This window comes from Amphiprion ocellaris, chromosome 18 (assembly GCF_022539595.1).
Source record: "Amphiprion ocellaris isolate individual 3 ecotype Okinawa chromosome 18, ASM2253959v1, whole genome shotgun sequence".
NCBI classification, from domain to species: Eukaryota; Metazoa; Chordata; class Actinopteri; family Pomacentridae; genus Amphiprion; species Amphiprion ocellaris.
The window spans coordinates 6,873,243-6,901,227 of NC_072783.1; the positions used below are offsets into that span (position 1 = coordinate 6,873,243).

Sequence of the window (27,985 nt, forward strand, 5' to 3'; positions counted from 1 at the left end):
TTGCTTTGAACTGTCACGTTTATTGAAACATTAAAAATCACAAACTACAGAAGTAGAGAACATAAAAAAAGCTGTACAGACATCTGGAACCTGGAGACTCTGAGCAGGTTGGAGCTGAAAGAGTCTCTGACAGCCATCGCACGGTGATGATGTCACTTCCTGCAGGTCTTAGAGCGCAGCTGTCTCTTAATGATGAGGTGATCGCTCTCCTTCTCCTCCTCTGCTGCTCCAGACATCTGACATGAAAACGACAAAACCTCACATCAAACACAAAGTTCTGGTTTAGAATAGATGGTTCCTTCTGCTTCATGTTCAGAACAAACTGTACCTGATCACACATTCAGGATTATTATTCTCGAAAACTCAACCAAACCGTGACGTTCTGGTTCTTCAACCACAGTACCTTTATTACTGATCAGAGTTCTACCTTCATACTGGGAATATTTCCAGAGTTCCAGGTCCTTGAAGTCCACAGAGGGAGAACGTACTCTGGAGAAAGTTCTAGAGTAGACCTACCCACAACTGTACAGACCTACCCAAAACTGTACAACTGTAGAACTTTCTCCAGTTGTCGGTAGGTCTATTCTAGAACTTTCTACAGATGTCAGTCGGTCTACTCTAGAACTTTCTCCAGTTGTCGGTAGGTCTACTCTAGAACTTTCTCCAGGGGACGTTCTCCTTTCCTGCTTCCAGTCTTTAAGTTTAGTGTCACTTCGAACATTCCAGATCCTTGAAGTCCATAGAGGTGGGTTCAGATTTATCACATTTTAATGGACTTTTTCCATCATTTCTGAGCCTCAGAACTTCATCAGTCCAGCAGATAAACCCATGACATTTAGGAGGAAAAACACATCTGAGTTCTGGGAAAAACTGGAAGTAAAATAACTAAAAAAGCTGGAAAATCACCAAAAAAGAGACAAAATCACCCCAAAAAGAGCCCAAACTACCTTGAAAGGTTAAAATATGCCAGAAAGAACACTCAAAATTACCATAATTCCTGGACTATTGAGCGCACCTGAATATAAGCCGCACCCACGAAATTTTTTTTAAAAAAAAGTTTTGTACATATATAAGCCGCACCTGTCTATAAGCCGCAGGTGTCCATGTTGTAACATGAGATATTTACACAGAAAGATTTTTTTTTATTTTTAACTAAATGTTTTTTCTTCCGAACAGTGCCTGTAACACGGCAGCAACACAGCAGTAAAACACGTTGTCAGTTCATGCTGTCGACTCCAATGTCTCACCATCAATTCATTGATGCCAAGCTTACGTGCAGCAGCTCTATTTCCTTCTTCGACAGGCAGATCAATTGCCTTTAACTTAAAAGCTGCATAATATGCATTTCTTCGTGTGTTTTCCATGATGAGGGTGTGTGCATGACACACAAAATGACCAGTCTGAAGAATTTAGTGTGAGTGCGTTTGATTTAATTCGAACAGTGTCACTGGTCCATTGTGATCTGTTTGGTAATTTCATTCTGATGTGACGAGACAAAATGTATTGGCGGTATGAAGCTCGCCCGTTGTGAAGGAAAAATTTCTCACTTTCTCACGACTGAGGTGGTTCTAGTTTATGACAGCCTAAATGCTGAGTCATCCCAAATGGTCACCCTTGACTCATGGTTCTCCTAGATAGAGGATGCAAACTTGCGTATGCTCTCTGTCCCCTAATATGACCCTGAGACAGACAGATAAAAGACAACTATCTGGCTGACGACGTCAGAACAACAAGATTATATTGCTGTGTTCCTGTTCAGATGGATCCTGAACTAACAGTCCTGCCTCCACATTTAGAGTGTAACATAAACATGGCACACCTTCCAAACGGTATAAGTACCCAAGACCAGAGAGACTCCTCAGAACTGATGCTTCCAGTGCTCACGTCACTGTGTTACTCGCTGTATCATGTCTCCTAAATTCAGTAAACCTTATTCTCAATATAAGCCATCTGAGTCTCCAGAGTGTCCCTGAGTTTGCCTCCTGATTCCTCTTTCGACATCGCAGAATTCCCTAACACCCGTAAAAATCTATACATTAACCGTATCGTTGTATAAGCCGCAGGGTTCAAAGCGTGTGGAAAAAGTAGCGGCTTATAGTCCGGAAAGTATGGGACCACAAAAATGGCCAAATTTACCATGAAAAGGACCAATACTACCATAAAACAGGTGAAATTGGGACAGAAACTTAAATTTGGCACAAAAAACATGCAAAATAATGACAAAAATGGCCAAAGTTACCCTGAAACATTCAAATATGTCTATATGTTTTCATTTTAGACCAGTTGGCATCATTTTTGTGTAATTTTGGAATATTTTTACATCATTTGGAACATTTTTGAATGAACATAAACAGTTTTTGAGTAATTCTGAACATTTCTTGAGTCACATTCAATGATTACAGTATTTCTGAACAATTTTTGTGTCATTTTGAACACAATTTGAGTAATTCTGGATAATTTTTATGTATTATTGGAAAATTTTAGTGTAATTTTCAACATTTCTGAGTGACTTCCAACAATGATTGAGTAATATGGAGCAACTTTGGTGTCATTTTGAACATTTTTTGAGACAAAGATTTGACTACTTTGGAACAATATTGTAAATTTGTCCGATGATGTTGAATATTTTCAGTCATTTCTGAGCTTCAGAATTTCATCAGTCCAGCAGATAGAACCATAACATTTAGGAGGAAAAACACATCTGAGTTCTGGCAGAAACTTACACCAGAACAGTTTAAATCCATCCAGGTGTCACAAGATGAAGACAAAAAAATACAAATTCACGTTGGACACATCTGAGTAACTCTGGACATCTTTCATGTCATTTTCATGAGTTTTTAGGTCTTTTTTTTTTTTTTTAGTCTTTTTCACCATTCTAACAGGAATTTAGGACAATTTCATGTAATTCTTGACAATTTGTGTTATCTTGGACAATTGTGAATTTTCAGACAAGTTTCATGTCATTATTAACAGTTTTTGATGGATATAAAAATACATTTCATCTCGGCCGATTATTTTTTTCGATTAATCGATGAATCGGATAAAAAAAACAACACATTTTTAATTTCCGCTGCTTTATTCAGAAAGAGAAGATTTGGACTGACAGAGCAAATAATATCACTGTAGCGAAGCCTTCGTCTTCAACCATCGACAGAAGCCTCATGTCAGTGAGCATCATGTTGAGGATGCTCTCAGTCAGACAGCTGCTTGCTGTGGTGGACATGATGTCTTTCTCATCATGAAGCCTGTCATTGTTTGCTGTTGATGAAATGAGAAAGATAGTATAGTTTGAGTATGTATTATAGCACAATTTACAACAACTCAGTAATTATTTAGTTTTATTTGCAGTATTAGGTTAAGGCAAGTAAGTAGTCCAAAGAGCAAAACACAAAGTACGCACACGCATACACACACACAGGCACACACACACACACACACACACACACACGCACACACACACACGCACACACACACACACACACACACACACACACACACACACACACACGCACACACACACACGCACACACACACACACACGTGCCCTATCACTGTCGTTAATTAGCTAAGAAAAAAAACACTAGCATCAGGAGAGCTACCAGAGACTAACGTTACGTTTCCTCACTGTAAAACGGAACAAACGTAGGATAATGTAGTGACTTACCTGCTGTTGAGCTCCTTCATCCTCATCAGAGACTCCGTGTTTCCGTTTCAGGTGCTGCATCATCATCGTGGTGCTCCCGTACATCATATCACTTTTGCAAAGCTTGCATGTTACGTGTTTTTTGTTTTGTGAAGCGTGAAATGCTGCCACACTTTTGAGGACTTCGGTCTAACTGTTTTCTCTATGTCGGTCATGTTTGGTTGAAATTACTCTGAATTTACTTTCACTTTGCCGCCACCTCGCTCTGTTCAACTCGCTCTACAGGTGGAGTTATTTAAAAAAACAAACTTTATTTCAGTCAGCCAGCATTGACAAAGCTCTGCAGGCGAAGTAGACGCTCCGCGACATGGCGAGTGACGCACGAATCGCGCGACACAACGAATCGATAATGAAATCCGTCGCCAACGCTTTTAATGATCGATTATTATTGATTTTATCGATTCGTTGTTGCAGCCCTAATTTCATCCTATAAAAATCAGTTGTAGTGTACTAAAAGGTCTCATGAAGACTTTGGTGTCATGTTGGGCAGGTGTTTGAGTCATTCTAGACCAAATTTAGATCATTTAGAACAGTTTGCGAGTCACGTTTTAGACACGTGGGATTATTTTAAGACATTTAAAGCAACTTTTGTGTATTTTGGCTGACTTTAGTGTCATTTTGACCAGTTTTTAGGAGGAAAAACACATCTGAGCTTGGGTTTTGGTCATTAAGGACTCATTTTGACTCATTCTGGTCAAATTTCAAGTCATTTTAAACTATTATCGAGTGATTCCGGGGCCATTTTTGTGTAATTTGGGAATAGTTTTATGTCATTTAGAAGTTTTTTAGTGATTTTGAGCCATTTAATCAGTTTTACATCCTCCATGTGTCACAATCTAAAGACTAGATGTGTTTTCTGGTCAGGATTATTCTCTGAAACTGGACGAGAGAATCAAACTGTGACATTCTGGTTCTTCATCTCCAGTAACTGTATTAATGATCAGAGTTCTACCTTCATACTGGGAATATCTCCAGAGTTCCAGGTCCTTGAAGTCCATAGAGTAGATAGAACGTCCCCTGGAGAACTTTCTCTAGTTGTTGGTAGGTCTACACGAGGACTTTCTCCAGTTGTCGGTAGATCTACATGAGAACTTTCTCCAGGGGACGTTTTTTCCTGCTTCTGGTCTTTAAGTTTAGTCTCACTTGGAACATTCCAGGTCCTTGAAGTCCATAGAGGAGAACATCTCCTATAGAAAGTTCAGGACATAGAAGAACTCACCATGAGCGGAGAGTCGATCAGCGGTGATAGGACTCCCGCCTTGTAGAGCTTCCTGCGTCCTCGTCGGGGTTTGGTTGCCGTGGAAACAGCCATGTCCTGCTCCACCGAGTGTCCGCTGACCAGACCGATGATGGTTTTAGCTGCAGAGACGAGAGAAAGCTTCAGCCACCGACAGCTAAACTCTGATTTTCAACTGAAACGATCGGTTTTAATCTGTTAGTTGATTGACGAGTGAGAAAATAAACATGAAAAGGACACAAACCGAACAAAACGTGAGTGAAAATGACAAAAAGATGATGTCTGATGAAGGTTTTTCCAATTGTTGTAAAATAAATAATCAAAGAAAGAAACTTTTAACTTTTCTATTATTCTGTAATTACATCATTTCCACTGTTGGTTCCTTTTTTATCAGAAATAAAGAAAATATATCTTTTTGTTTTCAAGGTTCAGGTTAGGCTCTATAGAGAGGAAAAATGAGTCTATAGGAGGAAAAATGAGTCTATAGAGAGGTAAAATGAGTCTATAGGAGGAAAAATGAGTCTATAGAGAGGAAAAATGAGTCTATAAAGAGGAAGAATTAGTCTATAGAGAGGTAAAATGAGTCTACAGAGAGGAAAAATGAGTCTACAGAGAGGTAAAATGAGTCTATAGGAGGAAAAATGAGTCTATAAAGAGGAAGAATTAGTCTATAGAGAGGAAAAATGAGTCAATAGAGAGGTAAAATGAGTCTATAGAGAGGAAAAATGAGTCTACAGAGAGGAAAAATTAGTCTATAGAGAGTTGAAACGTGATGAAGCAGCAGCCCTGGTTATTTCCACAGTCATAAAGCTCCACGGTCCAGCGTTGCCCCCTGCTGGCTGACGGTGATCACTGACCTTTGCTGCTGAGGATGGAGGGTGAGTTTTGGATCAGGTCTCCGATCTTCTGCAGAGCTCCGTCTCTCTTCTCCTGCAGCACAAACAACAGTTACCTGTCTGCTCTGACTCCCACCTGCCTGCTCTGCCTCCCACCTGCCTGCTCTGACTCCCACCTGTCTGGTGCTGCGGGTATTTGCCCTTGGTCGGTTCCTCTTCTTCTCGCTGAACACCAGCTCCTAAAACACAACAGGACAGGTTAGAGCTCTGAAGCCTCCTCAGAAAGCAGCTGCTGCAGAGATCCAGACGTCACCTCCACCTCGCAGCTCTTCCTCTTCCTGCACGTCGTCCTGGGGGTTCGCTTCCTGTCAGCCATGTTGGACCTCAGAGGAGAAACGCCGATGACCTGATGGAGAAGAAAAGACGGAGCTGCAGCTGGAAGAGGTTCCTCATCTGTGGGAACTTTATTAATGATCAGACTTTTACCTTCATACTGGGAATATCTCCAGAGTTCCAGGTCCTTGAAGTTCATAGAGGAGAACGTACCCTGTAGAAAGTTCTACCTACCGACAACTGTTATCAGTTGTCGTTGGGTCTATTCTCGAACTTTCTCCAGTTGTCGGTAGGTCTGCTCTAGAACTTTCTCCAGTTGTCGGTAGGTCTGCTCTAGAACTTTCTCCAGTTGTCGGTAGGTCTGCTCTAGAACTTTCTACAGTTGTCGGTAGGTCTGCTCTAGAACTTTCTACAGTTGTCGGTAGGTCTATTCTAGAACTTTCTACAGTTGTCGGTAGGTCTACTCTAGAACTTTCTCCAGGGGACATTCTCATTTCCTGCTTCCAGTCTTTAAGTTTAGTCTCACTTAGAAGATTCCAGGTCCTTGAAGTCCATAGAAGAGAATGTCTCCTGTAGAAAGTTTTAGAGCAGGAGTGCCCAAGGAAAAAATGAAAAAAATCTATTCTACTCTACTCTAGAACTGTCTCCAGTAGAGACAGTTCTAGAGTAGACCTACCGACAACTGGAGAAAGTTCTACAGTAGACCTACCGACAACTGGAAAGTTGTCGGTAGGTCTAGAACTTTCTCCAGGGTATGTTCTCCTCTATGGACTTCAAGGACCTGGAATTCTGGAAACCTTCAGAGTATGAAGGTAGAACTCTGATCAGGAACAAAGACTCACCTGTGCATCTCCCTGCAGGTGAGTCTCCTCCTTCAGTCTCTTCAGTCTCTCCACCTCCTTCTTCACGGCCTGGAACTGCCTCCCCTCCTGCTCCTCCTCACCCCTCTGCTGCCTCCTCCTCCTCTCTTGCAGCCTCTGGAGCTCTTCCTTCAGCTCTTCCACCACCAACACCTTCTTGTCCTCCACCAGGTTCTCCTTCTCCTCCTCCTGCCTCCTAAGCAGCTCCTCCTTCAGACGCTGCAGCTCTGAGGACAAACAGATTCCAGAGAGGTTCAACACGTTCCACACACTGAAGGAACTCGAACAAAGGTCCAAAAATGTGGAATAGATTATCAAATGTTTCAAAAACATGAACCTGCAGAGAGCTAAATCACATTTATGTGTGTTTTTACGCACAATAGTTTGGACAAATCCACTCAATTTCCACTCACATGAAAACTATAAAGATCTAAACAAGAAACAAAGAAGAAGGAGTTGGAAGAGATGAAGAAGAAATTTAAATTTTGGAGGTGTGGAAGAAGTTAAGATGTTGGAGTAGAAGAAGAAGATTGGATATTGGAGGACTGAAACAAGAAGTTTGCATATTGGAGAAGAAAAATAAGTTAAAATGTTGGAGTAGAAGAAGCCTGGATTTTAGAGGAGTAGTAGAAGAAGACTGAACTTTGGAGTACTAAAAGAAGAAGTTAATATGTTGGAGTAGAACAGTGTTTCCCAAAGTGTGAGGCATGACAGACAGGGTGACTGGGAGGAAAAGGTCCATCTAGGAGGAACTAATCAGCCGAACTATTGTTTTAACATCGGCCTGTCACGTTGCACAACAATACTCAGACTGCTCTGGCCGTTTCTCAACACCAAGTACACATATATATGTGTCTTGAGGTTTGTAACATTGTTCTAAATCTTTATTTAATGTTGTAGAGGCGCTGATTTATTGAGCAGTCCAGGACATCCTCGACTTACGTCAGAGTTCTGTTCCTACAGTGTGATGTAAGTCGGAACTCCGGTGAAAATGTAAACAAAGCTGTTCCGTGCGTCACAATATCGATCAGTTCTTCAACAACTTTCATGCATGTATGAATAATTTTACTAGGAGATAACAGAATATTGTAACGGGCTGATATTGTTGTTGATGTTGAGGATTCAGTGTTTATTGTTTGGTTCCAGATTTACCTAATGCCAGTGAAAGTGCCATGTTTAGTTAGCTCACCTCTGATTGGCTGAGAGTCAGCAGTAGAGAGAGCTGGGAACAGCGGCTAATTCTGGAGCTAAGTTCTGGGGTTTTTCTAGTTATTCTGGCGTTGGCTACGGCCCACAGTAGCCTGTGTGAAGGTTCAATAAACCAGCAGAGAACCAGATGAAGTCTCACTCATTTATCACAGAGGGTCGCTACAATATGTTGACCTGTTTTTACAACTTGACCGATGTTGGTCAGTGCTTGGCCCTGTTCCCAGTGTTTTATTCTGTCTAATTTCACTTCCATGGAGACGGTTTTCCTTTTCTTCCAAGCATCACAAGAGTCTGACTTACGCTGGGAGCCATAATGAAGGGCAAAAAGTTAGTGAATGTAGCACAATCCAAGGTGGTGTACAACCGGAGAATGGAAACAAAACCGTCTTACAGCACCACATGACGACGAATTCATCCGCTCCGCTCTTCAACTAGTTCCACGGAACAATGAAACACCGTAGGTCGATGACGTCCTACACCAAGGACTTCCTATAGTTTGTGATGAACTGAACCGTCTTATTCTCAGTTCTATCAGTGGATCCACAAAAACTTCTCAGAAATTGATTATTGAAAATATTAATCCTTCAGGAGGACGTGTTTTATCTGAATATAGCTCCTGAACAGGATGGACGGGTTATAGTTTATTATTATTTTATCATTTATATTATTATACAGAACCAACACATACCATATGGAGTCAACAAAGTCTGATGAGAAAACCGCTGTGAAACTGTTCTGCCCCCCAGGATTACTAAGTTATTGGGGCCAAAGTTTTTAGTTCTCCAAAGGGGGTCCTGATAGAAACAGTTTGAGAACTACTGGAATAGAAAAGAAGTAGCTTGGATTTTGGAGGAGCAGAAGAAGAAATGGTAATTTTGTGTCTTTTTAAAAACATATTTCCAGGTGTACAGCTTCTAAAACCTTTTCTCTGAGCCTCTGTCCTGTTTTCATGTCACGTTTATTCCATCGCAGTATTCTTACATTTTAATTTTCTAGGATCTGATGGAAAGACAACATTTTGGAGACTCTTAAGAGACATGAAGAATTAAAATGACTTCAAGAAAAATTAGAATTTAAAAGTTGTCGGTTTGGTGATTGTCAGTGTGACTCTGCCCCCCATCAGGTCTGATTGGTTACCTCGTCTCAGCGTCTCCACCTGTCGCAGGCTGTCCTCCAGATGTCTGTCCTTCTCAGAGACGATTCGCTGCAGCTCTGTCAATCAAACACACGACAACATCCATCAGCCAATCAGCAGCCAGCATCTGGTCTCCGCCCTCTGTGTGGGCGGGGCTCTCTACAGGTGAGTGTGTCCTCACCTGCTGCCTCCTCCTCCCATCTCTCCATCTCCTCCAGTCTGCCTCGCAGGGCTCCGCCCTCAGACTGAAGCTCCGCCCTCACACGGGAATACTCTGCTGTCTGATTGGTCAATGCCTCGGTGAGCTCAGCGCACCTGTTCTCACTGCAGGAGACAAGGACAGGTGTGTCAGTGAACGGATCAGTAACAGTATTGATCACCTGTGTATTGATCACCTGTATTATTGATCAGTAACAGTATTGATCACCTGTATTACTGATCAGTAACAGTGTTGATCACCTGTATTATTGATCAGTAACAGTATTGATCACCTGCATATTATTGATCAGTATCAGTATGGAGTCATCTGTGTATTATTGATCAGTAACAGTATTGATCACCTGTGTATTGATCACCTGTATTATTGATCAGTAACAGTATTGACCACCTGTATTATTGATCAGTAACAGTGTTGATCACCTGTATTATTGATCAGTAACAGTATTGATCACCTGCGTATTATTGATCAGTATGGAGTCATCTGTGTATTATTGATCAGTAACAGTATTGATCACCTGTATTATTGATCAGTAACAGTATTGATCACCTGAGCTTCAGTGTCTCCTCCAGCTGTCTCTTCTCTTTCTGGAGCTCTTCTATTTGTTGTGATTTCTGAGCTGACCTCTGTAGCGCCGCCTGGCTCTCCTTCTTCAGCTCCTCCATGGCGGCGTGGAAAACACTGCTGCTGCTCCGCCCCTCCTCCTCCTAGAACAACCAATCAATCAGTCAGTATCAGTGTCACCCTAACCTGAGCCATCCAGTCCAGGTTCAGTCTGAGATCACAGCGAGAAAACACCTTGACTTCTTGTCTCAGACGCTCCACCTCCTGCGTCAGACTGTTGATGGAGCTGCTCTTCTTCTCCGATTGACTCTCCAGGTCCTGGAGGCGGGTCTTAGTGGTGCTGAACTCCTCTGAGAGGCTGTCAGACCTGTCAGTCTGCTGTTTGAGCTGCGTCTGCAGACTGGTCACCTGGAGATTCAAAGAAACAAACCACATTGTATTAGAAGAAGACGTTTGAATGTTGGAGGTGTAGAAGTGTGGAGGTTTATCAGCAGGAGGACAAGAGGAGCACCTCTGTCTGCAGCTGGAAGATGCCGTTAACCAGAGCTTTGTTCTCCTTCTGCAGTCTGGATGTTTCCCTCTGCTCCGACTCCAGAGACGAAAATACCGAGTCACAGTTCGGACACTCATCCAGATCTACAGCAGGGAGGAGTAAAAAAGGAGTCAGAGAGGAGGAACAAGGAGTCAGAAAGAAGTAACAAGGAGTCAGAGAGGAGGAACAAGGAGTCAGAGAGGAGGAACAAGGAGTCAGAGAGGAGTAACATACTTTTGACCATTCAGAATATTTTTCTGTCACATTTCCTGTTTAAAGGATAAAATTTACCTGCAAGTTTCTGCACCTTCTGCTCCAGTAAAACCTGCTCCTTCTTCAACTCCTCCACCTCCTCCTCTCGTCTTCTCAGCTCCTCCTCCAGCTTCATCCTCTCCTTCTCCAGCTCCTCTTTTAGTTTCTCCGCCTTCTCCTCCATCCTTGTCTTCTCCTTCTCCATCTCCTCCTCCATCTTCTTCTTCTCATTCTCCACCTCCTCCTCCATCCTTGTCTTGTCATTCTCCACCTCCTCCTCCCGTCTCCTCAGCTCCTCCTCCATCCTCGTCTTCTCCTCCTCCATCCTCGTCTTCTCCTCCTTTACCTCCTCCTCCATCCTCATCTTCTCCTTCTCCACCTCCTCCTCCCGTCTCCTCAGCTCCTCCTCCATCCTCGTCTTCTCCTCCTTCATCCTCATCTTCTCCTTCTCCACCTCCTCCTCCCGTCTCCTCAGCTCCTCCTCCATCCTCGTCTTCTCCTCCTTCATCCTCATCTTCTCCTTCTCCACCCCCTCCTCCCGTCTCCTCAGCTCCTCCTCTTGGCTCCTCCACCTCTCCTCCCTCTCTCTCAGCTCGATGATGGTCTCCTCCTTCTTGTCGTTGTCCTCCTGCAGCCTCCAGATCTCCTCCTCCAGAACCACTGAGGAGAAACACCACCAGAATGAAGCTGTTGCAGTCCAACCATCCATCCTTCCACCTTCTCCTCTCTCCTCCTCTCACCTCTCTTCTTGGCCAGTCCTCCTCGGTCCTCCTCATCCTCCAGAGAGTCTCGTTGGCGTTTCCGGCTCTCCTCCTCTCCTCCTGGCCTCCTCCTGTCCACGGAGGCCTTCAGTTCAGAGATGATGCCGTCTTTCTGCTGACAGACCTCCATCAGCTCTGATACCTTCAGTCGCTGCTGCTCCAGACTCTGGTAGAAAAACACAAAAACCATCAAACCGGTCAGAAACAGGAGGAGGAGCAGGACACAGCAGACACCACAGAAGAAGATGTCAGCCCGAAGCACCTCTTTGGCCTCCTGAAGTTGGTCATGTGACTGCTGCTTCTCCAATCGCAGCGCCTCCAGTTCTGCAGGTAAAACACAGCAAAGTCCAGGTTACATCAACAGAAGAGCTGCAGATAGAAATACAGGAAGTGTTCCTCATGTTCCTGAGCTCCCAATGACTCCTACAAATCTGAAACTTCTATGATGGAATAATTTAAACACCTGAATCTTTTCTCACAAAAACAAGACAGATTTATTGGAGGTCTTCTGGAAATATGACTAAAACTACTGGATCACAAATATACAAATTACCAAAGAATCATCAGTTTGTTGATGCAGAAAGTTGTGTTAATCTAATCTTCTGAGTTTCATGGCCTCTTAACTTCTCCTGAGCGATTCTGATCGACTACAGCTGGTGACTCCTCTGATCCAGTTTAAATAGAACCATTAGAGCCACTCATTAGACTCAAACACTACAGTGGGAAAGTCTGAGGAGCTCAGCAAAGATCTGAAGAAGAAAATCATTGACTTACAAAAAATGCCCAAAATTGTCCAAATTGACCCAAAAACATCTTAAACTGACTGAAGAGATGTCTACATGGACATAAATTCACTCAACAATTGTGCAAAGTTCCTAAAAACACATCTGAAATTCTTATAAACCTGCCCAAATTGACACAAAAATAGTCCAAGGTGGCTGGAAATATGTATAAAAATATTCAAAAGTTGCCTGAGATGAAGCAAAAATGATCCAAATTGACTGAAACTCTGACTAAATGAATAAAAAAGTTCCCAAACTGACCAAAATTGTCAAAATTGACAGGAAAATAGTCCAAACTGACTGATGGAGATGTCTACATTGACTCATAAATTCACTCAACAATTGACCAAAATATGCATTTATTTTTAAAAAACTTGCCCAAATTGACACAAAAACAAAGTTGACTCAGAATTTGTCCAAATTTATGCAAAACTATTCCACAGTGACTGAAAACCTCTAGAAAGACTCAAAAACTGAACAAACTGACACTGAAATTGTCAAGATTGACTCCAGAATTGTCCAAGGTGCCTGGAAATATGTCTAAAATTATTCACCAGAACCTTAAAGCTCTACTAAAGTCTGCTGCTAATCACATGGACAAAGAAAAGGTTCTGGAGGAAAGTTCTGAGATCAGATGGAACAAAAACTGAAGGTGAGGCCTTTAACCCCAAGAACACCAAACCTACCATCAAGCATGGTGGTGGCAGTATCATGCTCTGGGGCTTTCTAGAAGAGCTTCTGGACTGGTTTCACACTGGATGTTGGACTGGTTCTGGACTTGGGACTGGTTCATGTTTGGTTTCAGGCTTGGTTCTCCTGGTTTTGGATGTGATTTAAAGTTGGTTTAAGATTTATTTTACTCTGGATCTGGTCCTGGATGAGGACTGGTTTCAGACTGTCTTGGACTTTTTTTAGGAGTAGTTTAGGTCTGGTTTTGGTCCAGATTTTGTACTGGTTTTTACTTTCTTAGGACTGGTTTCAGACTGTCTTGTAACAGGTTCTGAACATTGTTTTGGATTGGTTTAGGTTTGATTTTGGTCCTGTTTTAGACTGTCTTGGACAGGTCGCTTTTTAACCCCAAGAACACCAAACCTACCACCAAGCATGGTGGTGGCAATATCATGCTCTGTGGAATTGGAGCCTTACACAAAGTAAATGGAATAATGAAGAGGAGGATCACCTCCACATTCTTCAGGAAAACCTAGAACCATCAGCAGAAGGTTGATCTTGGACACAGTTGGATGTTTCAACAGAAATGGTAAAGAAATGGTTCCATCGGGCTAGAATGAAGGTTCGAGACTGGTCTCCCCAAAGAAGAACCTGAAGAACCAAGTCAGAGATAACAAATGTAGTGGGATGGCACCAGAGTTGGTACCGTTCCACTACATTTGTTGTCTTTCTGACTCAGACTTGTGTGAGTTAAATTGATAGTATAATGATACCACCACCTCCATGCTTGAGTGAGTTAAATTGATAGTATGATACCACCATCTCCATGCTTGACGGTAGGTATAGTGTCGATAAGGAGTCAAAGATAAAACAAAAGAACTCAACTGAGATGGAAACGGACAAATTTAACCAAACATTAACATTTCTGTTGGTGTCTTTTGTCATATTTCCATGAGCTGTGTGTGTGTGTGTGTGTGTGTGTGTGTGTGTGTGTGTGTGTGTGTGTGTGTGTGTGTGTGTGTGTGTACCTGCAGCTTGTGTCTGTTCAGTCAGACAGCGGTGGACAGTTTGAGCATCCTCTCTGATCTTCTCCAAGTCTTCAGTCATTGAGCTGATGATTCCCTCCAACAGAACCACCTGCTCTTCCTAACAGCCAATCAACACCAACAACAGTCAGTGATCAATACCAGTGATCAACAATAGTGATCAATAACAGTGATCAATAACAGTGGTCAATAACCACCGGTGGTCAAGTCTCCTCACCTTGCTGCCCTCAGTCTTGCTGGCCGACAGGTCTACCGTCTTGCTGACGAGGTTCTTCAGGATCTCCACCCTCTTATCTGCTCGTTCCTCCAGGATCTCCCTCTCCTTCTCCAGACGCTCGCTGACCACAACCACAAATATCATGTTAAAAACATCACAACACGTGTCATGCCAAGTGGTGCTTGCTCCCTATGACCTCACTGTGACTTCAGCGCCTGACATGGTCACATGACCAGAACTCCTGTTACCTGTAGTCCTTCTCCATCTTGCTGAACAGCTCCATGAACTCAGCGCTGACCTCCTCCCTGATCTGAGCCTCCAGGACCAGACGCAGCGCCGCCTCCCTGCCTGCCTGCTGACACACAATAGACAACACAGGAATACAAAGAAACACCAACGTAAACACACCCAAAAATACAGAAAACAGAAACAAACAGAAACACAGAAACACACAAACATTAGCTGAATCTTTGTTTTCTTCTGTAACGATCAATTGTTGTGATTGGAGGAAAACTAATCAGTAACTGATCATTGATTATTGTAGCTGTTACAGTGAATTGATCCTGTTGGTTGTGGTAATCAATCAATAGTTAACGTGAGTTTTACCTTCTGCTCCTCCTCCATGGTTAAATCTTCCTCCCCTCCTGCCTCCAGCACCGTCCCCTCCATCAGACTCTCCCCCTCCTCCTCCTCCTCCCCTTCCTCCTCCTCCTCCCACTCCTCGCCGTCTTCCATCACGTCCTCCAGGGTCGTCTCCCAGGCGACCAGTGAGCTCTTCCTGGCACGACCCGACCCCTTCCTGCGCTGGTCGGCCTCGTCGATGATCATGGAGAGCTCCATGGCCGCCCTGTGGGAGGTGTCGTCCAGGACTGGAGGTCTGGAGGTCAGAACCACCACCTGGATAGGTGAGAGTCAGAAGGACAAACATAAATACATAAATACTAGTGTTTACTCTTTTATATATATATATATATATATATATATATATATATATATATATATATATATATATATATATATATATATATACAGGTATTGATTATGTGATCAATAATCAATAATTTTCCCCACTGCGGACTCAATTTTCATTACTGCGGACTCAATTTGTGTCAATGTAGGCTCAATTTTCCTCAGTGTAAACACAAATGTTAAACTCTGAACTAATGTCGTCTCCTCATATTTCTGTGGAGGTTCTCAGTCATCCAGGCCCCGGTAGTGGTAGGAGTTTCTGGAGAAACCAATTGGAGATTCCGGAAGACGTTTCTAGAAACGTCTGGAGGTTCTGGAAGACGTTTCTAGAAACGTCTGGAGGTTCTGGAAGACGTTTCTAGAAACCTTCTAGAACCTCTTGTTGCTGTCTCCTGAAGCTCCTACGATCTCCTCATCCTGTAGATGCCTTCTATCTCCATGTTTCCTCTCTACTCTGCTCATCATCTGTAGAAGATGTTCCACCATGCTGAATGGATCTCCAACAACTTGCTCCTCTGTTCTGTTTCTGCGGCATTTATTTTATTAGTTTTTCTCTCAGTCTCTCTGAGGAAACACTGCCTGCAGTTCAACTTGAAAACACTCTGAATGTTGAGTCGGTCCTGGAGAACCAGAACAAGGAGGAGGAAGGTTCTGGTTCTGCTGTTATTATTAATGCTGTTATTTTTTGGAGAGTTTATAAGTGACACATGTAGAAAAAGAAGATTTTAACAGAATATCACAAGTTTAAGCTCAGATTTGGTTCAGATGATGTGTTCAGGGACCATCAGACTCTTAGAAATCTGATGATTATTTCTGCTTTTCCAGTTTGGAGCTGATAAATGTGGTTTTGGTGGTTTTCTAAGGACTGACCTTCTGAGCGAGGGCAGAGAACTTGAGAACGTTCAGCGTCTCGTCGAAGCAGGACGAGTTCTGGTTGATGTTGACCACCATGGAGACCTGACCGGCACCACAGAAGAAGAACTGCAGGAAGTGGGTGAGTTTGGACTCCCTGAAGGGAATGTGGTGCTGGAACCTGGAGAGGACAGATAAAACTCTTCAGACGTCTGATCCTCAGAGCCAGGAGAGTTTAAACCCCGTAGGAGGGCTGTACTTCCTGAAACCTGCAGCGCTGAATGTTGGTTGAGTAGTTTGGTGTGTTTTAAAGAACCTACAGGAGCTGACAGGTTCTTCTTCTTGACCTTTGTGGCCAAAATAATCACGATGCAGCAGAAAGAGAGATCCTACCACCTTCACTATACCAAAGTCCATCAGAAGAAGTTCCAACTTAAAGCCATAAAGATCAATGTTGTGAATTAAACCTGATTTGTAGTTCAGATTTGGTCTCCTCCAGTAAACTGGAATAGAGATGAATTAATGTCAGGTCTGTTGAGTAATTTTTGATATACAGTCTCAGTTATGGGATTGCAGCTTCTAAATGTGAATATTTTCTGGTTTCTTTTCTCTATGACACTAAACTAAAGATCTTTGGACATCTGAAGAAACTCTGATCCACATTTTTCACCAACTGAAGACGTTTTAGGGACTAAATAACGAATCAACTGCATCCATAAAACTAGTATTAGTAAAAAATAAACCAAACTCCACTGGAAAAAGTTCCAACTTAACAGATGTTCTAATAGATTTTTAGCTGTGATTTGGTCGCGTAAAGCAGATTTAAGAATCAGGATGAATTTCTGTCAGATCGGTTGTTATGAGACGTTCAGTTGGACCTTTTTTTAAAAGTTTTCTGCTGTTTCAACAGTAAGAATGACCAATTAGCTGTCAACTGTTAAAATAATCACCAACTATTTGAGTGTTTTGAGCCCATTTTAATCAAAACAGTCCAATTGAAAATGTGAGTATTTTCGGTTTCTTTCCTCTCTGACAGCGAACTGAAGATCTCTGGACGTTTGAAGAAACTCTGATCCACATTTTTCAGTTTTTTAACATTTTCTAGACTAAATAACTATCACTAGATGCCTATCACTAATTTTAGGTTTTAAAAAACAGTAGTTTTATCCTCAGCTGCAGGTTTGGTTTGTTAAAGAGTCTTTGGAGTTCCATAAGGCGCCAACATGGATCTATTATTATTTCATGACCTGTTTAAATACAAAAATCACATCTGGAGAACCTCAAGGTTCAAGTCTGGGCCCACTGCTGTTCAGGTTCTCCTGCTTATAACATCCGTTATCCAATTAACTACAACCCAGAAACATTCATTCATTATTTTTCAACGATTAAATTATATAACCAACTATTTTGATAAGCAATAAATCAGTTTTCTTAATAACATCTGTGTAAATTCTGTGATTTCAGATTCTTAAGTATGAATATTTTCTGGTTGTGGTTGTTGTGGTTCTATTGTGGTTCTGTTGTGGTTCTAATGTGGTGGTTGTGGTTCTATTGTGGTTCCATTATGGTTTTATTGTGGATGTTGTGGTTCTATTGTGGTTCTAATGTTGTTGTGGTTCGATTGCGGTTGTTGTGGTTCTATTGCGATTGTTGGGGTTCTAGTGTGGTTGTAGTGGTTCTATTGTGGTTGTTGTGGTTCTATTGTGATTGTGAAGGTTCTATTGTGGTTGTTGTGGTTCTATTGTGGTTGTTGTGGTTCTGTTGCGATTGTTGTGGTGCTATTGTGATTGTTGTGGTTCTAGTGTGACTGTTGTGGTTGTTGTGGTTCTATTGTGATTGTGGTGGTTCTGTTGTGGTTGTTGTGCTTCTAATGTGGTTGTTGTGGTTCTGTTGTGATTCTATTGTGGTGGTTGTGGTTCTATTGTGATTGTTGTGGTTCTAACATGGTTCTACTGTGGTTCTATTGGGTTCTGTTGTGGTTCTATTCATGTCAAGAGTTTCTGAATGATAACAGTGTTTGTGTTAAACGTATTTTTTAACAGACACTGAAAATATGAAGAAAATGCTGCAGCTTTAGATCCAAACTCCAGATACGGTTATTTCAGTGTGACTGGTTGTGTGTTCCTGCTGTTTTCTGACTGTAAGATAAAGTTCTGGTGTGACTGGTTGTGTTTTCCTGCTGTTTGCTGACTAGAAAAAAGTTCTGGTGTGACTGGTTGTGTGTTCCTGCTGTTTTTTGGCTGTAGGATAAAGTTCTGGTGTGACTCTGAGGACCTACTTGGCATTCTGGTTGAGCCTCATGGCGCTGATGCACTTCCCCAGTGTCAGCAGCGAGTTGTTGATGTTCCCCGCCTCCTTCAGCCTCTCTCCGGTGTTGTGGGTCCGAGAGCAGCGCTCCGAGCCGGCCAGGTCGCACAGCGCCAGCCTGAACACAACACACAGTCATGCACCTGTGCAGGTAAACCGCAGGTAAACCTCCACTGCTGCTGGATTAATGAGACTCACTCGCTGATGCCGAGGACTCTGGGAACCCCGACGTCGTCCACCCGGAGGATCCTGATGGAGAAGATGCTGTGGCTGCAGAGACAAACAGCTTCAACACTCTGAGATCACTGTGGGGTTTTTACCCGCTGTGGGGTTTTTAATCACTGTGGGGTCATTACCCACTGTGGGGTCTTTACCCACTGTGGGGTCTTTACCCACTGTGGGGTTTTTAATCACTGTGGGGTTATTACTCACTGTGGGGTTTTCACTGCACAATCACCACCATCAGCTTAAAGTATTAAAATATTTCTGCATCTTTTAACCCACAGTTTGGTGAAAAGATGGAGAAACTCAGCAGGCTGATCATCAGAATTTTACAGGAAGTCTTCAGCTTATGATGTCCTCGACTTACAGCGTTTCATCGCTACATCAGAACTGGTTACATGGAACTAGTTAACAAGCGGAGCAGATGAATATGTCGTCACGCGACGCTATCAGACGGATTTGTGTCCATTCTCCGGTTGTACGCCACTTTGGATTGTGCTACATTCACTAACTTTTTGCCCTCCGTTATGGCTCCCATGCATAAGTCAGACCCTTGTGATGCTTGGAAGAAAAGGAAAGCCGTCTCCATGGAAGTGAAATTAGATAGAATAAAACGCTGGAAACAGGGCCAAACACCGACCAACATGGGTCAAGTTGAAAAACCAGTGCAACACATTGTGTTATCTTCTTGTAAAATGATTCATACATGCATGAAAGTCGTTGGTATTCATGACTTATGAAAAACTGATTGATATCGTGATGCACGGAACAGCTTTGTTTACATTTTCACTGGAGTTCTGACTTACGGCGATCTATAGAAACAGAACTCAGACGTAAGTAGAGGACCTCCTGTACTGTTTTCTAGACGGTTTTCTTTATCTGTTGTTCAGCCCTGTGGGGCAGTTTTTTTAAATAAAAACTCTGAATAACAGTTAATTTTTATTTGCCTTTAAGTTAAAAAAAAGGTGATTTTGATGAAACATTATGATTTTAAGTCTATTTATTTTTTTCCTTTCTTTTATCTGCTGCCACTTGCACATTTTTTGTAAAGATTTCTATTTGTCTTTTACTCCACTATTTAGTGATATTTTGTTCTTTATTTTCTTAACGTTTGTCTCGTATGTTAAAATGGGAGGAACTCATCTTTCATTGTCTGCTACAGTAAAGCCTTCTCATCTTATCTTATGGCACTTTTCCTGATGGAAGAACACGTCACATGTTTGAGGACGGTAAGAGAGCTGAAAATCTGAAGTTATTTATGTTTTTACAGATTCTAGTGGATAATTAACGTCTGTTTGGTAATTTTTAAAGAGAAAGTCATTTGCGTTTCAAAACCCACCGCCTGGTTTTGGGGTTCAGAGGATTTAAATGGCAGTGACTTTGGTTTAGTGACATCTACAAGCAGCTTCCCCTTGTTTCGAATCTTTATGCCAGGCTAAGCTAGCAGTTTGCCCTCATTTCCAGTCTTTATGCTAGGTTAAGTGATGCATTCAGGGACTGTCAGAAAGTTGGACATCTGAGAACTCTTTCCAGTTTATGGGTGATAAACGGTGTCATGGTGACTGAAGACATCACGCCGGCAGGTTTCAGGTGTCAGAGGATGGTGACCTGTCACGAGGCTTTAAACTTCAGCTCTGTTAATGTTCTTCATACAGATATTCTTGGACGTCTGAATGAACCCCTTCCTGTTTCTACGTTTAATAACTTCCACCGTCCCGTCTGCTGCTGCTGAAGCTAGAGTTTGCTCTAAACCATTCCTGAAGGTGAGTGAAGCCCACCTCCTGCTGCTCAGATGGTTCAGTCTGGTGGACGAGAAGCTCTGGTTCCTCTTCCCGATCTTCATCACCCTGTAGGCCTCCTCAGAGCTGCTCACCTGGACCCATCGCAGGTCTGAGGTAAACAGGTAAACACACAGGTTAACACACAGGTAGTAAACACACAGGTAAACACGGCAGGGGTGGGGGAAATTTCCGATTCTTCGATGCGTCGCAATTCGGATGTGGACAAATCTGAATCGATTCACAAAAGCCCAAAATTCGACTATTTGAATTTGTTAATTAAAGTAATACAGAAGGTTCTAAATAATGCAGAACTAAGAAGCGCAGTATGCGTATTCTCCGTGACACTTTGGGATGCACACCTGGAGTGGACCCACTGACACAAAGGAAAACAAACATGGCTGACCGCTACCCACCTCGGCGTGAGATCCGAACAGCTCCTTCTAATTTAAAAGCAGATGTGTGGAAACACTTCGGCTTCTACAACGTTGACGGCAGAAGCAAACTGGACCAGAGCCACATTATACATAATCTATGCACTGCTGCATACATTCTAGCCCAGATACATAGGGATGTCCGATAATATCGGCCCACTGATATTATTGGCATAAAAATGTATCATAACAACCAATAAAGTAATGCCTGGATTTCGCCGGCATTTGCCACCGCAAATGATCACATCATCAAACTGCATCATGAAGCATGTAAACAAGTGCATGGCTTAAAGTATTCTGGCACCATGCTGGAATTAAAAAAAAAAAGGACTACACTGCTAATCGAGTTCGTCTACCAATGGAATGAGGGGAACGCAGCTTTTGCTCTCAACCAAACTAATACCACTAGTCAATGAGAAGTAGAGTGGGGGCGGGTCTTAGAAAGACATTGAGATACAGCTGCAGTTGAGTCCATACCAGTGTCACACCTTTTAACAGAGTTCTGTACGTTGATATCAGGAGCACAGAGAACAAATTTTTGAAGCAAGGGGAAGACGCCCTCATCGATAAAGGACTGAACAAGAAAAGCACTCAGAGAGCAGTCCTCCTCCAAGGCTGCTCAATCCTTGGATCATTTCTGACGGATAAGTCCTGATGAGTCCTCAACGGTGGATTTATAGTAGGATCACAACCATGTGATCGTCAGCAAGCAGCTGACGCAGTGTTCACTTGTTGTCATGGTTACAGTGACGCCGTGCCGCTATCTGGCAATAATACAGAAATCTTTAATAAATCTGTGGATCCAGACTATAAGCCACATCACTGCCAAGATCTAATCACTTAGTCCTTGTGTCATTTTTTGACCTTCCCTAAAAATTTCATCTAAATCCGTTAGTCCATTTTTGAGCAATGTTGCTGACAGACGGACAGACAGACAGACGGAAACGTACGGCAATCGTCACTTAACCCTGCCGCGTCACTTCAGGAGTCAGACCATAGTTTCATAGACTCATAATTTATTATACAGTCTACGGGTCAGACCCAGCCACAGAGCTGCTGTCCTCTGAAACTCACCAGGAGCAACATCCACCGCTGAGGTACCAGCATCAGACTGACCGGGTTTGTGATTTAAAAACACGCGTGTGCTCGTTCATTGCAGAACACGGCTTGTCGTTCACCACATCTCAGCCACTTGTTAATCTGAAGACAAAAATGCTTTGTCTAAACTGTCCGTGTCAAATCATCATACTGGTTCCATAAATACACATGGCATAGCACCAGCTTTTAAGAAAAGTCTTTCTGAAAAGCTCCAAAAATGTGTTTTCATTGAATATGATGAAGTCACTAGACAGAGCGTGGACAACAGACTGAATGTGTTCGTTTTTTTTTTTTTATTTATGATGATGCAGCCAGAGTAACTCAACATCTGGCAAACAGAAAAGTGAACATTGCCTCAACACTTACAGAAGAAGTAAAAGATGTCAGAAAAAGAAGAAATAGATGGAAAAAATACAGATTTAGCTTACCAGTTCGTGTAGCACCACAAATGTTTTTTTTTTTTTTTTTTAAATTAAGCTGTAGTTTTATGTAGAAAACTGTATTTGTTTATTGGTGCACATATTGTTAAGAGGTGAATCAATGTTCTTTTTTCGATGCATTTTGTTGATTAGTTGCTAAACAATATATTTGGACCATGCTGTAGTCAGATGGAGAACCTACCACCACCTACTGACCTTTTTTGGTAATACTATAATCTGTAGTCTGAGTTTGTGAATGCAGATATCTTAGTTTCTTATTAGTTAGCTAGATTGTACCCCCACCCAAAAGCAAAGAAGTTCAGGTTTAGGAATATTTTTCACTTTAAGCCCTTCAAATGTGGCTGCAGTAACGAGCCTGCTGTGCCTGACTAACAATATGTCTGTGGTTTGGAATTATTTCCAAGCCCACATATATCGGTATCTGTTGATATCAGAATCAGAAATTGAGCATTGGACAATATCGGCATTTTGGTTATCGGCAAAAAAGCCAGCATCCTGACACTATTTCACCGACACGGCAATCCCAACACTCCACAATATACACAAATTAAAATCGATTTATATTCAAGATGTAGCCCCTCAGTCATAATCGTTATCGAATCATAAGGTGCCCAAAGATTCCCACCACTAAAACACAGGCAAACAGGTAAATACACGGGTAAATACACAGGTAAACAGGTAAATACACAGGGAAACAGGTAAATATGCAGGTAAATAGTACAACACTGCAGGTAAATACATATTTACCTTTGATGAAGGAGTTTCCTTTGATGTCCTGAGACAGTCGCAGCACTGTCCTCCTCTGGTGTCCACTGGGAACCTGAACGGCACAAATCAATCACGTCATCAATCCCATCATATCAATCTCATCATCAATCACTTCAATAACGTCACCAATAGCACCAATCACTTCAATCATGTCACCAATCACGTCATCAATCACTTCAATCACATAATCAATCAATCATCAATCACACCATCAATCACTTCAATAATGACATCAATCACATCATCAATCACTTCAATCACATCATCAATCAATCATGAATTATATAATCAATCACGTCATCAATCATATCATCCATCGCGTCATCAATCACTTCAATCACATCGATCGACTGACCCCCATGTGGTTTTAGTCGTCTACATCCAGAATAAAGCAGCAGAAGCATTTGTAACATTTCTAAACTTATGAAACATCCCATAATAAGCAGCTGTAACGTCAGATGAACACAACAGGAGTGTTTAGTTTGATGAAGACATCGGAGCGAACCGTAAACCTTTACGGAGAATAAACTAATAAATACAATAATTCTAGAGCGTTGTATTAAATGAAGCGTTACAGTGGTAACAACAGGACTGATAAGGAATAAAGAAATAACTGAGGTTGTCCTGAGGTGTTAAATATTTAGTTCAAAGATGTCTGAACCTTTATATATTTACTCAGATTTACTTTACAGCTAACATGTGTTGGATAAACTAGCCTGGTTACATCTGTAAAATAATCAAATGTCTGTTTCTTCTTTGACTCGTAAAGTATGGATCTGAAGTAGTTTCTGTAGTTTAGTCTAACACCTGCAGTAGGACAGGTGAGAGCGTTACCTGTTCCAGCAGGTCGTGGATGTTCTCGTTGTAAATCTCACAGAATGAAACCCAGACGGAGAAACGGATGTTTGAGTCGACGTCCAGACAGAAGCTATCGGCTTCAGAAGCACTGTTTACACTGCTGTCACTGCCAAGAGAGGCTATACGCACAACACACAGAAAACACACAACACAGACAGAAAAAAATACAACACACACACACAGACACACAGATGTGGGTCACTTTGATCACTGTGAGGCTTCAGGTTAATTTCTGGTAATAAAATGTGACTGACCTTCCAGAAAGGCTGATCTTCCACAGGTCAGATTTTTGTCGCTCTGCAGACAGGAAGCAGAAAAATAAAATAAAATCACATCATTTATATTCTAACACAGATTCTGATGTCAGTCAGGATTTTAGAGGCTCTGCTCATTCTGGCTTTATTTTAACCTGAGAATCTGATTTACAGATGGAACAACTTCTGCAGCTCCACACTGGATTCATTTATTTATTATGTGATTTATGATGATGTCAGAGCGTCTATAGTGATGTCTGTGATGACGTCAGAGCGTCCTACCTCTTTCAGCAGCCTCAGCAGGTTCCTCTTGCTGCTGCTCTCTGCTGCCTGCTGGTCTGCAGTGAGTCTGCTGAAGTCTCGGCAGCGTTGAGGCTTCAGATCACAACGACTGTACAGACGACCTTCAATACTGTTGAAGATCACAGACAGAGACCTGGGCAGCAGACCTGAGTCATGGTCCGGACCTGAGAGACAGACAGAATGTTAGACAGACTGATAGACAGACAGACATTTAGTCAGACAAACAGGATGTTAGACAGACAGATGTTTAATCAGACAGACAGGATGTCCTGACCCAGGAAGGTGAAGGTCTTTCCAGCATTGGTGACTCCATAAGTGAACACCAGACAGTTTCCTCCCTGCAGGACGTTTTGGACCAAACCCCGAACAGAACCATCGAACACCTTCCTCTGACTGGCCTCTGGACCGAACACCTGAAAATACAACAGCATCAACACCTGCAGACAGACAGACAGAGGGACAGGTGGAAGGACAAGCAGACAGGTGGAAAGACAGGCAGACAGAGGGAAAGACAGACAGGTGGACAGACAGACAGACAGGTGTACAGGTGTAGACGGCTACCTGTGTGAAGCTGAACCTCTGTGCAGTCTGTGGGAAGGACTTGTCGCCCTGTCGGTTTGATTGACAGGTCCTGGGGGCCTTGAGGACCACGGTGTCGGGCCCCTCGATGGTCACACAGTCCTGAAAACAAAACACAGCTGCTGGATTCCGATTGGCTCGAATGAATCATCCTCAAAACCAATTAGATCATCAATCGATTGACGGTGGACAGAAAAATCTAATATTTTGATCACCAAATAATCTGTATTGAAGCATCCATTGGTTTGAAATTCACACACATGCACACGCACGCACACACACACACACACACACACACACACACACACACACACACACACACACACACACACACCCAGAGTGGACCAGGTGGGTTACCTGAGACTCTCCGTTGTCGCTCTCCGCTGCAGTAAAAGGTCGGACTCTGAGGTAAACCTGCAGGTTCTCCGTCTGTGACTGAAGGTTCTCCTGCTAAGAGAAGCACAGCATCCATCACACACCTGCTCCAGCATCCTCCTGACCAGCGGACAGGTGAGACTCACCTGGGCAGGCAGAGCAGCAAATTCTCCCAGCAGGTCTCTCTTGATGTCGTCCACCTCCACCGGTCCGACCCGCTCCGGCTTCCCGCTGAAACACGACTCCATCATCTCTGTCCAAGCACACAGCAGGTAAGCAGCTTATAAATAACCTATAATAATAATAATATATAACCTATAAATAACCTATAATAATAATATATAAATTATAAATAACCTATAATAATAATATATAACCTATAAATAACCTATAACAATATATAACCTATAAATAGCATATAATAATATATAACCTATAAATAACATATAATAATCATATATAACCTACAAATAACCTTTGATAATAATAATATATAACCTATAAATAACCTTTAATAACAACATATAACCTATAAATAACCTATGATAATATATAACCTATAAATAAAATATAATATAATATATAACCTATGAATAAACTGTAAGAATAATATATAACCTATGAATAACCACCACTCCTAATGGTTCCTTTGTTTTAGTGCAAAAATGCTCACATTTAAGGAATTATCTTTTCACAAAACATCATGAACAACCTGAAATTTATTAAGAAAAATAAATTCAGTTTCAGCAACATTCAGCCTCAGTTTATCATTTCCACATTACAACTTCCAGATCACAGAGTGTCTACAAAGGAACATAACATTTAGTCATCTGGAACTGAACCATACAAAAACAAGTCAAAATATTACAAAAACGACAAAAACGAGACACAAAACAATAAAACATGAGACAAACAACATGAGACAAAACAAAAAAGAGACAAAAAATTAGAGTTAAGTTACAAAGCCACAAAATATTGGACAGAAATTAGACAAAAAAATGATAAAAGTGAGAAACAAAATGACAAAAAGTAGACAACGCAAGCAAGACAAAAAAAACGACACAAAGCAAAACAAACGACAAAAACAAGACAAATTCCAACAACGAGGCACAAAATGACAAAAGACCAATGAGCAATCTAGTATTTTACTTTAGGATTAAAATGACAAAAAGTTGGACAAAAAAAGAGCAAAAAATGACAAAAGTTACAAGGCGACAAAAAAATTGGACAAACGACAAAAACAAGACAAAAAATGACACAAACGAGAGCAAGATATTGAAGACATTAAACATAATTAGAGTCAGCAGCTTCAGTAGACAGCGTCTGGTTTGGTTGAACCCTGCTGTTGATGCTCTGACACAACGCTTATGCATCTTTTTAGACTTAGACAGACTTTTTATGTATACATTTTTTTTTTTACATTTTTATACATTGTCAAGTCTGGGGATAATTTCACCTTTCCTGAACAGTTCCCATTTATTTCCTCGTGGAAATGAATGCAAATTTAAAATAATTTCTAGATTTTGGCAAGTTGTAAAATCCTCTAAGGTTCAGTTCCAGATGACTAAATGTTGTGTTCCTTTGTAGACACTCTGTGATCTGGAAGTTGTAATTTGGAAATGATAAACTGGGGCTGAACGTTGCCGAAACTGAATTTATTTTTCTTCAGAAATTTCATTTTGTTCACGATGTTTTGTAAAAAGATAATTTATTGAATGTGAACAAATGAACCATTAGGAGTTGTGCTTATAATGATTTACTATCTGCACCGATCTTACTGAGGTGATTTTAAAAATGTTCTGTCACAACTTTACCTGAATGTAAACGAGAAGCCAAACAATAAAGCTTTGAATGAGAAGAAATGACCTCTGAACACATAATAATCAGCCGTAAACAGCCAAACAGGCTCAGAAGAATCAGGATAACTCAATTATTAGTCTGAACAAATCACACAGAAGGCAAATAATGAATAAACTGCAATAAAAATAAAACGTGAGGACCGTTTATGAGGTGCTGTTAGCTTTGTTGTTAGCATTAGCCACAGCCACCTAACCCGAAGATTCTCTCACGCGGCTGTCTGTCTTCTTTATAACGTATTTTCAGAAACCAAACTTCACTTTAAGTCGCAGATGTGGACGTTAAACAGACATTTAATAAAACTGTGACTCACTCTGGCCGTCTTTTATCCCCCACAGACCGAGTTTAAAACTGAAAACATGGAACGTTAGCTCCGCCGCTGCTCCTCTTTCCGCGGTCTACGTTTTGAACTGCGACCGCTCGACCAATCGGATGTCGTCCTTGAGGAGACGTCATAGATCTCGTTCGCATCTGTGGTTACGGTGTCGCGAGACAAAGAACGGGACTGAAATTAAATTTTGGCAGAAGGTAAACAAAG

At 41.8% G+C, this 27,985-nt stretch overlaps 1 protein-coding gene across 5 annotated transcripts; it reads right to left on the reverse strand.

Moving 5' to 3' along the window:
• LOC111581009 (kinesin-like protein KIF20B) lies at window positions 1-27,894 on the reverse strand. 5 transcript variants are annotated; one of them, XM_055004736.1, is made up of 32 exons: window positions 27,761-27,894; window positions 25,737-25,843; window positions 25,573-25,665; window positions 25,198-25,317; window positions 24,911-25,049; window positions 24,616-24,800; window positions 24,334-24,376; window positions 24,056-24,198; window positions 23,201-23,273; window positions 20,482-20,593; window positions 18,680-18,751; window positions 18,453-18,599; window positions 16,193-16,355; window positions 14,960-15,250; window positions 14,602-14,708; window positions 14,354-14,474; window positions 14,119-14,236; window positions 11,902-11,963; window positions 11,619-11,805; window positions 11,225-11,538; window positions 10,918-11,191; window positions 10,606-10,730; window positions 10,329-10,502; window positions 10,080-10,237; window positions 9,495-9,637; window positions 9,316-9,390; window positions 6,952-7,196; window positions 6,090-6,182; window positions 5,953-6,015; window positions 5,798-5,870; window positions 4,923-5,062; window positions 1-236 (listed from the first exon to the last, which is right to left on the reverse strand). In XM_055004736.1, the coding sequence occupies exons 2-32, from the start codon at window positions 25,839-25,841 to the stop codon at window positions 153-155; spliced, it is 4,242 nt and encodes a 1,413-aa protein (XP_054860711.1). In that variant the 5' UTR covers window positions 25,842-25,843; window positions 27,761-27,894; the 3' UTR covers window positions 1-152. The 5 variants fall into 5 exon arrangements, with proteins under 5 accessions (XP_054860711.1, XP_054860708.1, XP_054860709.1 ...); XM_055004733.1 differs by having other exon boundaries at window positions 10,918-11,538; window positions 25,573-25,662; XM_055004734.1 differs by having other exon boundaries at window positions 10,918-11,538; window positions 14,602-14,705.
• Between the last annotated feature and the right edge of the window lie 91 nt (window positions 27,895-27,985).

What these genes read in the sequence shown, in the direction of transcription:
- LOC111581009 (XM_055004732.1), bottom strand. Translation starts at nt 25,841, where the DNA reads ATGATGGAGTCGTGTTTCAGCGGGAAGCCGGAGCGGGTCGGACCGGTG. An exon ending in AAAGACCTTCACCTTCCTGG is followed by an intron (nt 24,801 to 24,910) that starts GTCAGGACATCC and finishes TCTGTCTCTCAG; the next exon opens with GTCCGGACCATGACTCAGGT. An exon ending in ATACCCGCAGCACCAGACAG is followed by an intron (nt 5,871 to 5,952) that starts GTGGGAGTCAGA and finishes TTTGTGCTGCAG; the next exon opens with GAGAAGAGAGACGGAGCTCT.